At 46.2% G+C, this 18,012-nt stretch overlaps 1 protein-coding gene across 2 annotated transcripts in view; it reads left to right on the top strand.

Moving 5' to 3' along the window:
• Positions 1 to 1,508: 1,508 nt before the first annotated feature.
• CBX8 (chromobox 8) overlaps positions 1,509 to 18,012 on the top strand; it is a 29,291-nt gene continuing 12,787 nt past the window's right edge. The window contains exon 1 of one of the 2 annotated variants that reach the window (XM_075349705.1): positions 1,509 to 1,887. In XM_075349705.1, the coding sequence (XP_075205820.1) occupies positions 1,819 to 1,887 (69 nt within the window). In that variant the 5' untranslated portion in view covers positions 1,509 to 1,818. The remainder of the gene's footprint in view (positions 1,888 to 18,012) is intronic. The other variant, XM_075349707.1, reaches the window with a different exon arrangement.

The following is an 18,012-nucleotide window of genomic DNA, read 5'->3' as shown; positions in this document are numbered from 1 at the left end:
ACGCCACCCACGGGGTTGTGGTGATGGTGGGCACCACCGCTGCTGGTGACGGGGGATCCCAGGAACGATGGCGGAGAGCAGCTAAGGTGTTGACCCCTCCGTGGGAAGGGGCTGTTGGTCCCGGGGCCCCGGTTAAGGAATAGGGAGGAGGTATAGGTGCCGATGCGGGGAGGCAGCGTGGGCGCAACGTTGCGGTGCAGCGCGGTGCCGGATGGCACTGTTGTACTCACCCAGGTAGACAAGGACAGAGTCTCTGGTAAACCAAACAGCTGGATGGATGGGGCCCACAGTCGGCTGCTGTGTTTTCACTCTCCCCGGACGGGTTGATGGTGGCTGTCGTTTCCTGCACCTATGTGTGTGTGTGTTTGACTCCTATGGCTTCCCACGGGTAGTCTGCTCCCCGGCGTGTACGTGTTGGGAGAGCCTGTTTTGCCCGCAGGTTATGGCCCTTGGATCTCTGGCCCTTGGCGGTGGCACTTATCCGGACGGGTTGGGCTGTTGCCTTCTGACGGGACTTGGTTGGGAATGAACTCCTGAGGACCAGACCGCAATCAGATAATTTGCACTTTACGGCGGCGTACTCTGCCTTGGTGCTTGGCTTCAATCTGCTCCCCGGTTCGGTACCTGCGAGCCACTGCCCGACCCCGGTCCTACGGTTCCGCTGACCTCCACCAACTCCTGCAGATGGCCACCACCGTCTGCCGACCTTGCTGATGGTGCCTGGGCTCCAACCTAGACACACAGTCTTTGCTCCTCTCACTTCCACCTCTCCACTTCAACTCCTGAACTCAACTAACTGCCTTTTTCCCGCCTCCAGGCCTGTGAACGCCTCGGTGGGTGGGGCCAACCGCCTGGCTTCCCCCCACCTGGTGTGGACATCAGACCCTGGAGGGAGGCAACAAGGGTTTTGTTTGACTGATATACCTGACCAGGGGAGGGGGTGTGTGTGTGGTGTTATTCTGTGACCCCTGGGGTCCAGGGCGTCACAAATGCACCATGTTTTGTGCATTTTTTTTGTCAGGTTTTTCATGTTTTTGGAGGGTTTATTATTTAAACATCTTTTCGCTGTGCCCCATATTTCCATTTAAAACACAAAAAAGGACTAAAAATTAGTCAAAGGTCGCATGTTCCAGTGTAAAAACAAAAAACAGCATGTGCTTACTAATCCTCCACAAAAGTCACATTTTTAAGACGCTGTTTTCCAGTCAGAAAAAGTCCCTGACAGAAACTGTCTGCACACAGCGGTCTGAGGCATCTCCTACACAATGTAGCACGGGCTGGATTATGTACAGGCGGTTTCCACAGCCTCAGTGTAGGAACACCTGAAATGTATAGGGATATTTAGGCAGAAAACTGTGAAGGAAATAGGGAAACCCTGGTGTTTCGTACGGACACATTCAGTGAGGCGGCTCCGCTCTCTGGTAACGTGAGTCCGTTACTGCAGCAGCCGCCATGTTGCCGGTATCCGCGCTGTGCTATAAACTGACACCAGCTCTCCGTGACTGATATTACCTCATGAGTGCGAGCTACAAACAATACAGCCACACAAAAGAGCCGTCAGCTATAATGAAGCACCCCCGTGACGTCACTCTCGGCTGTCATTCACGCCGCATCCTCCTCTGAAACGACAAGATTACTGCCAGGCAAGGAGAGCGGCTGACAGACGAATGGGAGGCAGAGCTGGGGCAGCTTTAGGGGCGGAGACTTTTGGCATCCAATCAAATAGCGCTAGAGGTCCATCCTTCCATATTAGCATCGTCTCTAGCAACAGGTGGTGACGTCACGGGGAGCGCGCTGCGCGGCCCCGCGGTGCTAAATATGGAGCTGTCCGCTGTCGGGGAGCGAGTGTTTGCGGCTGAATCGCTTCTCAAAAGACGTATCCGTAAGGTAGGCGGACGGGGGTGGCCGTTTATTTTTTAGTATGTGATTTCGTTCCCGGTTTCCTTATTTTGCGTCGTTTCTCTAGACTAGGCCTCAATCCTCGAAATGGCATGATTTTCTGTCCGAGTGCAGATAGGGGGCGCTGGGGAGCACCTGGAATAGGATTTGAAGGCTGGCCTGCAGTGTGCCATCGGCTGTGGGTGGACTGTAGAGATGTGGGCAGAGGGGCAAGCATTGGGTACAGCAGAGTGACAAGAGCTCAGCTCTCCATCATACATTGTGCTCCTGTGAGGAGAGATGCTCCAGAATGGGATCACTGACAGCTCCCTGTATACACTGTGTATATGGCTCAGGCCTGATGTATATCCATGGTACTATGACAGCTCCCTGTATACACTGTGTATGGCTGAGGCCTGATGTATATCCATGGTACTATGACAGCTCCCTGTATACACTGTGTATGGCTCAGGCCTGATGTATATCCATGGTACTGTGACAGCTCCCTGTATACACTGTGTATATGGCTCAGGCCTGATGTATATCCATGGTACTATGACAGCTCCCTGTATACACTTTGTATGGCTCAGGCCTGATGTATATCCATGGTACTGTGACAGCTCCCTGTATACACTGTGTATGGCTCAGGCCTGATGTATATCCATGGTACTGTGACAGCTCCCTGTATACACTGTGTATGGCTCAGGCCTGATGTATATCCATGGTACTGTGACAGCTCCCTGTATACACTGTGTATGGCTCGGGCCTGATGTATATCCATGGTACTGTGACAGCTCCCTGTATATACTGTGTATGGCTCGGGCCTGATGTATATCCATGGTACTGTGACAGCTCCCTGTATATACTGTGTATGCCTCAGCCCTGGTATATATCCATGGTGCTATCACTGGTCCCTGTATACACTGTGTGTATGGCTCTGGCCTGATATATATCCATCGTACTGTGACAGCTCCCTGTATACACTGTGTATGGCTCAGGCCTGATGTATATCCATGGTACTGTGACAGCTCCCTGTATACACTGTGTATGGCTCAGGCCTGATGTATATCCATGGCACTGTGACAGCTCCCTGTATACACTGTGTATGGCTCTGGCCTGATGTATAGCCATGGCACTGTGACAGCTCCCTGTATACACTGTATATGGCCCAGGCCTGATGTATATCCATGGCATTGTGACAGCTCCCTGTATACACTGTGTATGGCTCTGGCCTGATATATATCCATGGTACTGTGACAGCTCCCTGTATACACTGTGTATGGCTCAGGCCTGATGTATATCCATGGTACTGTGACAGCTCCCTGTATACACTGTGTATGGCTCTGGCCTGATATATATCCATGGTACTATGACAGCCCCCTATATATTGTCTGACTGTATACTCTGTGTGTATGTACAAGGTGGCCATAAAATAACCTATGGTGTTTGGAGCCATGTGCAGACTGACCCAGTAGACAGAATTGGCTGGAAATTGGTTTGTATGCTATTCAAGGCATAGGGAAACGAAAGGCATCTTAAAACAAAAATGTATACCAAAACTCACCACCAGGTGAAAAAGTGACGCTCGCACAGTCAGACCTCAGTCGCAGGGACACTAGCATGACACTCAGCTCTGCTGTACTGCCAGCGTGAGCCGAGTGTCATGCGAGGACCGCACTAGTGCCCCGTGTGGCCCCGGCCTTAAGGGTACTTTACACGCTAGCGATGTCGATCGCGATAGCACCCTCCCCCCTCATTCGTGCAATATTTGGTGTTTGCTGCCGTAGCGAACATTATCGTTACGGCAGCATCACACGCACATACCTTGTCAGCGACGTTGCTGTGACCGCCGAACAATCCCTCCCTCAAGGGGGAGGTGGATTCGGCATCATAGTGACGTCACTGAGGCATCACTAAGCGGCCGGCCAATAGGAGTGGAGGGGCGGAGATAAGCGGGACGTAACATGCCGCCCACCTCCTTCCTTCCGCATTGCCGGTGAACGTAGGTAAGGAGATGTTTGTCGCTCCCGCGGTGTCACACATAGCGCTGTGTGGTGCCGCAGGAACGACGAACAACATCGTACCGGTGGCAGCAGCGATATTAAGGAAAGGAGCAACGTGACAACGATCACCGTTTTTGAACGATTTTGCTATCGTTGATTGTCGCTCCTTGGTGTTACACGCTGCAATGTCGCTAACGGCGCCGGATGTGCGTCACTAACGACGTGACCCCGACGATATATCAGTAGCGATGTCGCAGCATGTAAAGCACCCTCAAGATGTGCCAAGCATGGCTTGCTTATGTAGGGGTTTTTCCTGATTTAGAAAAGTATCAAAACAAAGCTATTTCTAGTTTAAGGGCTCATGCGCATGTACCTGCTGAATATTCTGCAGCGATTTGACAGCACATGTGCGCTTCAAATCGCTGCAGAAACACTGCATAATTGATGCAGTTTTTTTGTAAAAAAAAAAAAAAGCCGATTTCCTGCGCTATGGCTGCTGCCCCCACCATAGACAGAGTGGGAGCTGCATCCAGAACGCACAAAGAATTAACATGCTCATTTTATGAATGCACGGATTTGGGTCAAAATTTTAGCATCCAATCGCTGCGTTCATAAAAGCAACGTGCGGATGGATTATGCACAATCTACATAGCTTGTGCTGGGAACGCAGAACGCATGCATTTACTCTGCAGTGCAATATGCAGCGTAACTGCATGGAATTACACAACATGCGCAGGAGCCCTAATAGCGCTCTTTCTTTAGATTTCACAATATAAACTCCATATATTACTAAATGGATCTCTTGGACCTGATGAGACTGTTGCACTTAATTTACAGGTCATTGTCAGAAAGGCTGAATAATTCTGAAATAAAAATGAACACTTTGAGTCAACGTATACTCATTTTAATTTAAGACAATGAAACGTTCAAAAAAAGGATTATACAGCCATTCTAAGGCTATGTGCCAACTGGAGCTTGCTCCTGCGGATTTTGCCGCTGAAAACCTGCGGATTTATCTGGATTTTCCAGATAAATCCGCAGGTTTCAGCATGTACAGACACTCCCCATGTTATCCTATGGGACATTGGGAGTGTCTGTGCCCATGCTGCTGTATGTGCGGCTGCGGATTATGCTGCGGATGTCCTGCAGCCGCACATAACTGCATGTCAATTATTTCTGCGGATTTACCTGCGGAAATCCCGGCTATCCACTATGGACATAGAGGCCGGTACTTCCGCAGGAATGTCCGCAGGTTTACCGCAGATATTTCGCTGGAATCCCGCAACTAAAAATAGCTGCGGGTTCCGGGGATCAGCTGCGGGAAACCTGCGGACGGTGCAAGCTCCCGTGGGCACATAGCCTTATATGGATTTTCACAGTATGTATATCAGCCTCATCAGGTCTAAGGTGTATTTTTAAAGGGGTTTTCTACTACTGGAGCTTCTTTGTAAAGCACCATACCAGCGTTTTGGTGTGTCTTGTTTTATTGGCCCGCTGGAGTGGTGCTATAAATCTAAGCCCCCTGCTCACTATTATACTCACCTTCTGGCGATTTCAACCTCTATTGCCGCCGCTCTGGTTGGTCTCCAGTGATTTGTGACCTGCCAGCAGCCCCAGTGTTTCATGGAGCCCACTGGAGGTCACAACTCAATACAACTCTACAAGAACCTTGTTCTGCCTCAGAGATGCTTCAAAATCTTGTAAGGCTATGTTAACACTTAGGCTATATTCACACGATGCTTTTACTGCGTTTTTGGTGCATTTCTGACGTCACAAAGATGCACCTAAATGCACGCGTTTCCTTCTCCCAGCAAAGTCTATGAGATTTCTATTTTGCTGACCACACAGTGCATCTTGTTTTGGCTGCATCTTGGCAGCGTTTTTGAAGACTCAGCCAAGATACAGCATGTCAATTCTTTTTGCATCTTGTACCTGCATTTCGGAGGACTGGCAGATCAATCCCCCGCTGACTTGAGGTCGGCGGGGGATTGATCCCTGGTATCTGGATAGATGCCGTTTCCCTTAGAGTCAGTGGGGACCAGAATCTGATGCAAAGGGGTAGGAGCAAGCGCTTCATACTTGCCGAATCACCGGCGCGGCTGTCACACTGCTCTGGTCATTCGCTTCCCAAGCTGCTCAGTACCGTCATTTAATGTGCACTGCTTCCCCCACCCACCGCTGGCTGTGATTGGTTGCAGTCAGACGTGCCACCATGCTCGCCTGATCCTTGCATGTGGCTCACCGACGATCCCCAGAAATGTAGCTGTATAGGGCCACGGGCCGTGTGTTTCTCAGGGCCGGCGTTTATTGGTGGGCAGACTGGGCAGCTGATCCAGGACCTCCAGCCTTTCAATCATAAACTCCAGCGATAGTGCAAGCTCTGTACGATCACTGACGCTTCCACAGATGCAGAATGACCTTTGGTGACATCAGTCATGTGAATCGCCTAAGGTCCTAACGCTGTACTGCGAGAGTCTAGGCCTGCACATATGCGGTGTCAAGGACCTGGAGACCCTGCCTCTATTCAAATGTATGTCTTTCAGGTGCGCATACATTTGAACAGTGAGGTAACAGGACTAAGGCGGAGGAGCGCTGCTCAGCAGCGCACCGACATGCCATCATCACCGGGGCTGCAGAGAAGAGGACGATGCACAGGTACAAGTAAATGCCGAAGAGGACATGTAGGCAGGGGCGTAACTACGGCGGTCGCAGAGATTGCCACTGCGACTGGGCCCCGGTCTGTCCCAGCCCCTGATGCAGATGGATGTGTGTCCGCAGGCACGCATCCAGCCGAAATATATCGGAGCACAGAGACCGGTCGGGTCCCTGTACTGTTAGGTGCCGGCCGCCTGTTAAGGCCATGAATATTCATTGCTCCCCACGCCCATAATTGTGGGCATGGGGAGCAGAGAATATGCTAACACCTGCTGGTGCGGTAAGTGGGCGCGCATCATACTGCCATCATGTGCTGCGCCGTTTGCACACTGGTCAGTTGCCATGCCACTGTCGCAGGAGGATGCCGGGAAAGCACAGGGTAGGTGAGTACAATCATTCATTTATTTATTTATTTATTTATTTATTTATTTATTTATATTACTGTGTGCTGGGGAGGCTATACACCAGGAGGATGGGGAGGCTATACACCAGGAGGATGGGGAGGCTATACACCAGGAGGATGGGGAGGCTATACACCAGGAGGATGGGGAGGCTATACACCAGGAGGATGGGGAGGCTATACACCAGGAGGATGGGGAGGCTATACACCAGGAGGATGGGGAGGCTATACACCAGGAGGATGGGGAGGCTATACACCAGGAGGATGGGGAGGCTATACACCAGGAGGATGGGGAGGCTATACACCAGGAGGATGGGGAGGCTACACACCAGGAGGATGGGGAGGCTACACACCAGGAGGATGGGGAGGCTACACACCAGGAGGATGGGGAGGCTACACACCAGGAGGATGGGGAGGCTACACACCAGGAGGATGGGGAGGCTACACACCAGGAGGATGGGGAGGCTACACACCAGGAGGATGGGGAGGCTACACACCAGGAGGATGGGGAGGCTACACACCAGGAGGATGGGGAGGCTACACACCAGGAGGATGGGGAGGCTACACACCAGGAGGATGGGGAGGCTACACACCAGGAGGATGGGGAGGCTACACACCAGGAGGATGGGGAGGCTACACACCAGGAGGATGGGGAGGCTACACACCAGGATGAAGGGATATATCAGGATGGGGACATGATGGGAGTATATATGCCAGGATTGGGCCATGATGGGAACATATATGCCAGGATGGGGCCATGATGGGAACATATATACCAGGATGAGGCCATATATACCAGAATGGGGCCATATATACCAGGCTATATCCATGATTGGGGATAATATGTTGTCTGGTCACGGTGTGGCGGTATTTCCCCCTGTATGTGGTATTATTGGTCTTGGTATAGTAGATTGTGTTGTGTATGGAGGTCACTTTTTCTCTCTGATATGAATATGGGGGAGATTCTTTATTTCCAATAGTTTCCTCTGTTTTCTACAGCCAAAGTGTGGCTTTCGACCAGCTTTCAAAGTCGAATGTGGCTCTCAAGGTAAAAAAGGTTGGGGACCCCTTCTATAATGGAAGGAATTGCAGCTTTCTGTGTTTTGAAAGCAGTCCTGCTTTTGGTGTGCAAATACTGAGTTGATGTATTCTCAGATCTCTTTTTGGAGTGAGACCACACTTGTCATATCTGGCTGCACCCACCCTTAGGCCGGGGCCACAAGGGGACTACTGCGATCCTCGCATGACACTCTGCTCACGCTGGCAGCATAGCAGGAGCCGAGTGTCATGCGAGGGTCATTGCGACTGTGGTCCGACTGTGCGAGCGGACCTCAGCTGCGGGGGGCTGGTCAGCGCTGAGGAGGGGCGGGTCAGCGCTGCGGAGGAGAGGGAAGGATTAATTTCCCTTTCTTCTCCGCAGCCGGCTATTGCCATTCTCGCCCTGCACTTGCGGTACACCAGTGTAATGTGAGTGCAGTGCGATGTTTCTCTCGCCCCATAGACTTGAATGGGTACGTGAGAAAGAGGATCGCTTTGCACCCGCAGCATGCTGCGACTGTTTTCTCGGTCCGATTAGGGCAGAGAAAATAATCGCTCATATCTGCTGACACATAGAGAAATATTAACCTTAGGATATATGTGGCTAGCTGCCACATGTGGTATAGATGGGAGTGTAATGTTAAGAGCATGGCGGGAGTATAATAAGAGTATGGCTAGACTGTGCGCAGTTGGCTGCAGGAGACTGAAACACCACCCACCGTGATGGCTAGATACCGCAAGATTTTAATAATCGTGCTGTCATGGCTACTGAAACGTTCGGCTGTACCCTAAAGCCAAACTGTTACGTTACTGTTATGTTTTTTTTGTTTTGTTTTTTTCTTTTCTGCAATGTGTGTGACTTGTTTGTTTCCTCTCCATGCAGTTGCAAACTGTCAAAACTGCAAGGTGTTGGTTTTTGTCAAGGCTATTGTCAATCATCTTGTGATGTTTACAGAAAAAGGCCAAGAAACAAAAATGCACAGTTGCAACTGTGTGAATATGACACACAATGGTACATGCTGTGTCTTGCTGCATGCGCCCAAGACTTGGTCCAAAGTGATGCCCAATAGCCACCAGGGCTGTGGAGTTGGTAAGCCAAACCTTCGACTCCGACTACTCAATTTCCCTTGCACCGACTCCGACTCCTACATCTACATATACAGTATTGCTTATAGTTATGTGAAAAATGTATTGTAGTACATGAACATGTGTATGTGAACATCAGACATTTAATAATTTTTATGATACAATAATCAAGATATTTGGATAGAACATAAAATATATTTATTGGATACAACTTTAGAACACAAAAAACTGTAATAAATTGTAAATATGTAATACACTATATAATATACAGTAGATTACATATATATATATTGCGTGTGTGTGTGTGTGTGTATATATATATATATGTATATATATATATGTGTATATATATAGCATAGTATTATATATTTACAATGTATTAGTTTTTTGTGTTCTAAAGTTGTATTCCAATAAAAATATTTTATGTTCTATCTAAATATCTTGATTATTGTATCATAGAAATTATTAAATGTCTGATGTTCACATTGTACTACAATACATTTTTCACTTAAATATAAGCAATATACTAAATGTTATTATTTAGTATGTTTTTGTTGAAAAACGTTTTTTGCCACTTACATAGTGTTATATAGTGTATTATAGTGTATATATTACACTATGTAAGTGGCAAAAAACAGTTTTTTCAACAAAAACATACTAAATAACATTTGTGCAGTCCATGAATTTGTTGTAAGAAATAGAATTGCCTCCATCAGATCCTCCTTCGCAGATGACCTCAAATCTGACCTAATAATTTTAAGGCTAGATAACAACCTCTCTACAGTAACTTGGGTTGGAGGCAAAGCCATAACCACATGGGCAACATCTCTAACAATTTCCAGCTATAAAGGAATTGCCTCATGCACAGTCACTTTTGATGAATGGTTGAATTTTTCTATTTCTTTGAGAGCAAGTGAAAAATGTTACTGAAATCTGGTCAATCTGCTGCTATAGGAGACAGAGTGAAATATTTTTTCTTCCTGGTTTGCCTGCTCCATGTCACCCAAATACTTGTCACAGTTAACCTCCTCATCTGATGAGGATGACGATATGGCAGCAGTAGCACTGTCAGGACCCAAGTCCTCTTCCGCCTGGCAGTCCTGTAGCCGCTCATCCTAACTGCTACCTCACTCAAAGCTTCTTTTCTTTTAGTAAGCTGTTGATCATCAAGCAGTATACAATGACTTGGGTACACATAAACAGCTGCCAGAAGAATTTTATTTTCCATTAGCTGTGTCTCTCTCCATTTCATTGAAGCAGAAATGCCATCTGCGATTAAACCTCCTCTTTGGGACAGGCAAAATAGCAAGTTCTTCCACTCCCTTATAAAAATGCCAGGAGTTAAATCCTCAGCTTGTAATTTTTTAGTCACGGTAAATGGGTGATTAAGTAATTCCTTCAATTCAGCCACCTGTGTCCATTGTCCTTAATTTAATGTTACTTGAGGGTTCACCATATCTATAAGAAACTATTTTAATTCAAGCAATCGCTCAGTCATTAAATAAGTGCTGCCTCACCGAGTGGCTTGATCAACAATTACCCCTTTCCCAGCATGTCTCTTCAAGATGGAATCAATTTTAGGGGTTCTGGCGGCAATAACCAACTTCCTCACTTTTCCAATTAGATTTCCAGCATGTCCGCCCAGTTTCACACATCCGGCTTTTCGCCGGTTTGGCAGATGCGGCGCACGCCAGTACAGTTTGATACAGTACAGTGGCAGCGCCGCAACTTCCGGGTCACAGCATTTGACCGGCGTTTGTCGCTCTGCCACTGTACTGTATACACTGTACTGGAGTGCGCCGCATCCCCCAAAGCGGCAAAAAGCCGGATGTGTGAAATCGGGGTCCCTCTCTTATTACCAGCTGCAGCGTGTGCACAACACAGCGCATGTGATGAATATGAAAGTGTTTTGAAGCAGCTTCAACAAGATCATCTAATCCTAAAGTATCATTTACATGAGCAGCACTGTGGCTCCATCTCACACATACTGAATCCTAAATTTTCTTTTAGCTGTTGTTCATTACTCTCTTTCATCAGTTTAATTCTACTTATCATGTTTGAAGCATTGTCCGCTATAATAGCAAGAACCTGTGTTTTTTTTGAGTTTCTAATCTTGCAGAACTTTTTCCACTAAGGCCTGGAGAAACTGGCCGGTGTGATGAGCTTTACTATCTTTTACTGCCAGTGTCTTGCTAACAATTTCTTTCTTGTTACAAACATCGAACATTGATGGCAAAATAATTCAGTGAAATGCAGTGACTCTGGCATTCAGCAAAGGCAATGGGTGACAAGATACAGCGTTTTGTGAGGATCCTCACAAAGAATGAGCAGTCAGTTTGTGTGGTGTTTGTCTAATCTGCTTTTGCTATTGAAAGCATTATTTATGAGCTCAAAAACCTTTCAGGTGAAAAAGCTGATCTGCTTTTGCAGCTGACAAACGTATCCTGAAAAAACGCAGCAAAAACGCTGTGTGTGAATGTTGCCTTAGATCAGGAATAGAACAGACATTTATAGGACATTTCATAACTTTCCCAAATTCCTATGAAAAAATATTCAGCACATTCTGCATTGCACTACTGTCCCCAATTTATTATATATTTTAGGAGTCGGTGCATTTTATACCGACTCCGACTCCACCAAAATGAGCTCCGACTCCAACTCCACAGCCCTGATAGCCACAACCAAGTCCACTGCCATTTGAAATCCCAGTGAGCAGGGTGTCTGCACAAAATACATCTACTTCCATGTATCAATCACCCTAAATGCTTTTCACACACCATTTGGTACTTGTGCTATCTCTAAGGCTACATTCTCTCATATGTGTGTTACCCTTTAAGAAAAACATGCCAATTTTTAATTTATGGCTCAGTGACATTTTATGGGTCAGCAGGCTGCCTGAGATAAAGGAACAGCACTAGAATGTCACTCAGATGTGTGAATATAGCCTTATTTTTTACAGCTAGATCATGTGTCATTACAATCTTTGCCTTTTCACGTTTCAAAGTTTTAGGCTATGTGCGCACTAGAACTGTGAAGTTTCTCAAGAAAATTTCTTGAGAAACTTCTGGGAGTGGAAGATTTCCGGATCTCCGGAAAAAATCTGCACCAAATCCGCATGCGGATTAGCCGCGAATTTGCCGCGATTTTCCCGCAGGTTGTTCCCTGCGGATTTTGCAGGCTGTACTGCCGATATCCGCAGGGTACCTGCGGAAAAGAATTGACATGCTCGTTTTCTCAAGAAATTTTCTCAAGAAATTCTTCTCAAATTTCTTGAGAAAAATCCGCAGTGTGTGCACAGCTATTTTTTTTTTTTCACATAGGATTTGCTGGGAAATGTCTGCACAAAGATTGCAGACATTTCTCAAGAAATTTCCGCGGCAAATCCGCGGGTAAAACACACTAGTGCGCACATAGCCTTAAGGTTGAAGGTAGACTTCACGTTCAACCCATGACCTAACATCTTGACCCACAAGAAGGCAAAAAAAAAAAAACAACCCTCGGGGCAGACAGTAAGCTCCATGAAAGGCTGGAGTCACACTTGTGTGACTTGTGTGAGGAACGCTTGCACTGCCCTGACTGGACCTTGGCTCTCCTGACAGGAGAGTGTCTTGTCAGGAGAGCCGCCGGCCTGTCCAGGCAGTGCAAATCGATCCTTGCACAAGTCACATGCAAGTGTGACTCTAGCCTTAAGCTATGTGCCCACGGGACTATGTACCCGCGGATTTTGCCGCGAAAAACCTGCAGATTTATCTGGATTTTCTAGATAAATCCGCAGGTTTTAGCAAGTACAGACACTCCCCATGTTATCCTATGGGACATGGGGAGTGTCTGTGTCCGTACTGGGGTATGTGCGGCTGTGGAATATGCTGCGGATGTCCCGTAACCGTACGTAACTGGATGTCAATTATTCCTGCGCAAATACCTGCGGAATTCCCGGCCCTCCACTGTGGAGATAGAGGGCGGGACTTCCGCAGGTAAGGCTAGTTTCACACTTGCGTTGGACGGGATCCGTAGCATTGCGTTGTGTGACGCATGCAACGGATACGTTGCATATAGTGGCACAATGCAATGCTACGGATCGCAATCCGTTATAGGTTTTTTTCCTTGACTTTACACATCTGAGCATGCGCAGTTGTGTAAAGACGGATGCGTTAACGGAATCCGTCAAATGACGCATTCTAACGGAATCCGCCACCATAGGCGTCCATTATAAAAACAACGGACGCCAAACGGATTCCTGCAGGTTGCGTTTTTTTTGACACTCCGCCAAGCGCAGAAAAACGCTACATGCAGCGTTCCATCCGCCCGACGCAGCGTCAAAATAACAACGCTGCGTCGTCCAGCGGATGCAACACAGACACTTGCGTTACAGTGCGTCGTCCATACAACTCTATGGAGAATAGCGCAGTCCGTTAACGGACTGCGCTATTCTCCATAGTGACGGAATGCGCTGAACGCAAGTGTGAAACTAGCCTAAGTCGCATGAATGTCTGCAGGTTTTCTGCAAATATTTTGCTGGGATCCCGCAGCTATGGATAGCTGCAGAATTCGGGGAGCTGCTGCATGAAACCTGCGGATATATCCGCAGGTGCGAGCTTCTGTGGGCACATAGCCTTAGGCGAAAAATTCCTTCCCAACTCCACATACGGCAGTCAGACTAGATCCCTAGCTCAATACCCCATCACAGAATCTAGTTCACATAACGGGTAATATTTTCTATTTGTCAAGAAAGTCTTCCTGTCCTCTCTTGAATGTTAGTAGTGATTCAACCATGTGGCAGAGAACAGTAAAGAATCTGCACCTCTGACTATGATTAAGGTGGTTGTCCACTACTTAAACATTGATGGCCTACCCTTAGGCTATGTGCGCACTTTGCGATTTTTTTTTTTTTTTTTTTTTTTTTTTTTTTTTTTTTTTTTAATGCGTTTCCGCAGCGTTTTAATGCCAAAATGCATGCGTTTTGATTTTCAAGCAAAGTCTATGGTAAATTGTGATTCTTGTGCGCACAATGCTGTTAAAAACACAGCATTTCAGTTGCAGAAGAAGCAGCATGTCAATTGTTTTTGCCATTTTGGCAGCGTTTTGCCAACATTAGAGTCAATGAGAAGTTGCAAAACGCAATCTACTTCAAAATTCTAGCGTTTAACATGCTTTTTTGACCAATTAAATGCATGCGTTTTTGACAAAATATTCATTGCATGATATGTCCCTTTTAACACACACACACACACATAGTTTGAAAATTAAATGTATGAAAATCAATAAATACATGTAAATTTATGCATAAATATTAGCACACAGTTATTATTTTAATAAAATAAGCAATTTTTTTATATGATTTTAATATTGATATTTATCATTTTTTTCCTTCTTTTTTTTATAAAGTTTGTATGTTTAAACTTTTTATTTAGCATTGTATTTGTAGTCAAAACGCATCTGATTTTAAGCAGTGGAAAAGCATGTGAAACGCGGTAAAAAACGCAAGCGTATTTATAGCGTTTTTGTGGTCACAACCAAATTTGGCAAAGACAATTTTTGCCAGAGGATGCGTTTAGAACTGCAACTACCTCGACGCAAAGTGCGCACACAGCCTTAGGAGAAGTCATCAGTGTCTGACTAGGGTCCCTGCCGATCAGCCGTTGTGGATGGCGGCAGCTGGTGGCCAGAAATGCTCAGTTTCAGAGCTGACGTGTGGGGGTGCAGGGTGTCGGACCCCAGACAATCAGACATTGATGACCTATCCTAAGAATAGCCGATGAATGTATAAGGAGTGGAAAAATTCTTATAAATCTTCCTTCAGAAGTATAGGGTCCCCCTTGTCCCCATCGCAGGCCTAGGTGTAAAAAGATCATTAGAGAGAGCTGTGTACTGTCCCCTCATATATTCATACATTGTAATAAGATCGCCCCTAAGCCTTCATTTGCCCAAACTGAACAACCCCAAGTTTAATAACCTGTCTAGATGTATGATGGATAAATGTCTTTGTCTTTTTTTTTTTTTTTTTTTTCTTTTTAGAAGGGGAATCTGTCACCATGTTTTTCCTTAGCATTCTAGAATACTGTATATAAGAGCCCAGGCTGCACTGTAGAACGTAAAAATCACCTATATTATACTCACCTAGGGGGCGGTCTGGTCCGATGGGTGTCGCTGCTCTCAGTCCGGTGCCTCCTCTATCCTGTACAGTCACCGTCCTCCTGCCCAGCCCCATCAGACCGGTCCGCCCCCTAGGTGAGTATAATAAAGGTGTTTTTTACGTTACACACAGCGGCCTGGGCCCTTATATACAGTATTCTAGAATGCTATAACAACTCATTGGTGGTGGCTGCAGACAGGTTCCCTTTTAATCTCTTGTGTCTTTACGCTGGGCAATGGTCAGAAACTTGTGTCTGTAGATAAAAGGTTGTTAATATAAAGAATCTGTTCACAAAGTCTTACAGCTTTTTTTTATTGTCCGGACTTGTGTGTGTGGCTGACAGTGACTTCACAGGCCGTCCAGGAGTAGTAAAGGTCAATCTTCGCCTTATTCAGTCCCAGCACAGTCTAGCAATGTTGCTGAGACTTTTATGGGAAGCAGAGTTAACTATTCACAAATGTGTTTCCTTGTTATTGATAAAACCGCATTCAGTGGATCGGCCTTCACACCAAGGCCACGTAGTCCATGTCTGCTAGTCTCGGACTTGTCATGCCCCACAATCAGCTCTGCTCCTGAGCCACAAGTATGGATCAGAAGTAAATCTCATGACCGTCCCCATACACGTTAGGCTGGTTTCACAGATCCAAGAAACACCTTAGGCATATACAGTCATATGAAAAAGTTTGGGCACCCCTATTAATGTTTAACCTTTTTTTCTTTATAACAATTTGGGTTTTTGCAACAGCTATTTCAGTTTCATATATCTAATAACTGATGGACTGAGTAATATTTCTGGATTGAAATGAGGTTTATTGTACTAACAGAAAATGTGCAATCCGCATTTAAACAAAATTTGACCGGTGCAAAAGTATGGGCACCTCAACATAAAAGTGACATTAATATTTTGTAGATCCTCCTTTTGCAAAAATCACAGCCTCTAGTCGCTTCCTGTAGCTTTTAATGAGTTCCTGGATGAAGGTATATTTGACCATTCCTGTTTACAAAACAATTCCAGTTCAGTTAAGTTTGATGGTCGCCGAGCATGGACAGCACGCTTCAAATGATCCCACAGATTTTCAATGATATTCAGGTCTGGGGACTGGCATGGCCCTTCCAGAACATTGTAATTGTTCCTCTGCATGAATGCCTGAGTAGATTTGGAGCGGTGTTTAGGATCATTGTCTTGCTGAAATATCCATCCCCTGCGTAACTTTAACTTCGTCACTGATTCTTGCACATTATTGTCAAGATTCTGCTGACACTGAGTTGAATCCATGCGACCCTCAACTTTAACAAGATTCCCGGTGCCGATATTTGGCCACACAGCCCCAAAGCATGATGGAACCTCCACCAAATTTTACTGTGAGTAGCAAGTGCTTTTCTTGGAATGCCGTGTTTTTTTTGCCTCCATGCATGACGCCTTTTTGTATGACCAAACAACTCAATCTTTGTTTCATCAGTCCACAGGACCTTCTTCCAAAATGTAACTGGCTTGTCCAAATGTGCTTTTGCATACCTCAAGCAACTCTGTTTGTGGCGTGCTTGCAGAAACTGCTTCTTTCACATCACTCTCCCATACAGCTGCTCCTTGTGCAACGTGTGCTGTATTGTTGACCGATGCACATTGACACCATCTGCAGCAAGATGATGCTGCAGGTCTTTGGAGGTGGTCTGTGAATTGTCCTTAACTGTTCTCACCATTCTTCTTCTCTGCCTTTCTGATATTTTTCTTGGCTTGCCACTTCTGGGCTTAACAAGAACTGTACCTGTGTTCTTCCATTTCCTTACTATGTTCCTCACAGTGGAAACTGACAGTTTAAATCTCTGAGACAACTTTTTGTATCCTTCCCCTGAACAACTACGCTGAATAATCTTTGTTTTCAGATCGTTTGAGAGTTGTTTTGAGGAGCCCATGATGCCACTCTTCATAGGAGATTCAAATAGGAGAACAACTGCAAGTGGCCACCTTAAATACCTTTTCTCATGATTGGATACACCTGCCTATGAAGTTCAAAGCTCAATGAGGTTACAAAACTAATTTAGTGCTTTAGTAAGTCAGTAAAAAGAAGTTAGGAGTGTTCAAATCAAGAAATTGATAAGGGTGCCCATACTTTTGCACCGGCCAAATTTTGTTTAAATGCGGATTGCACATTTTCTGTTAGTCCAATAAACCTCATTTCAATCCAGAAATATTACTCAGTCCATCAGTTATTAGATATATGAAACTGAAATAGCTGTTGCAAAAACCCAAATTGTTATAAAGAAAAAAGGTTAACATTAATAGGAGTGCCCAAACTTTTTCATATGACTGTATGTAGTGGCATAACTACAGTTTGATGGGCCCCGGTGCGAAGTTTAGACCTGCCCCCCCCCCCCCCCCCCCCCCTCTCCATGTACACCAACACTTGGGGTACAGGATAATGACACTGACACTCAGCCTATGGGATAATGACGCTGACACTTGGCTCTTACCCTCAGCACCCAGGTTTCCCATGATCTGAAATCCCTCTATCAGCACCCAGCTTTCCTATGTTCTGATATCCATCTTGTCCTCGGCACCCAGCTTCCCCATGCTCTGCTATACATCTTTCCTTCAACACCCAGCTTTCCCATATCATAGCATGGAAAAGCTGGGTGCTGAGGGCATGTAAGTTACCATGGAATGACCCTAAGGCTATGTGTCCACGCTGCGGAAAATGCACGGATTTTGCCGCGGATTTCTCGCGGAAAAGCCGCGGATTTCCCGAAAATCTGCAGCAGCGTCACTTCCCAGCCATTTCTGTGGCATTTTGGAAATGCTGTGCCCATGCTGCGGATTT

The sequence above is a fragment of the Anomaloglossus baeobatrachus genome, chromosome 5 (assembly GCF_048569485.1).
Source record: "Anomaloglossus baeobatrachus isolate aAnoBae1 chromosome 5, aAnoBae1.hap1, whole genome shotgun sequence".
NCBI lineage: Eukaryota > Metazoa > Chordata > Amphibia > Anura > Aromobatidae > Anomaloglossus > Anomaloglossus baeobatrachus.
This window is presented reverse-complemented; position numbering and strand designations above follow the sequence as displayed.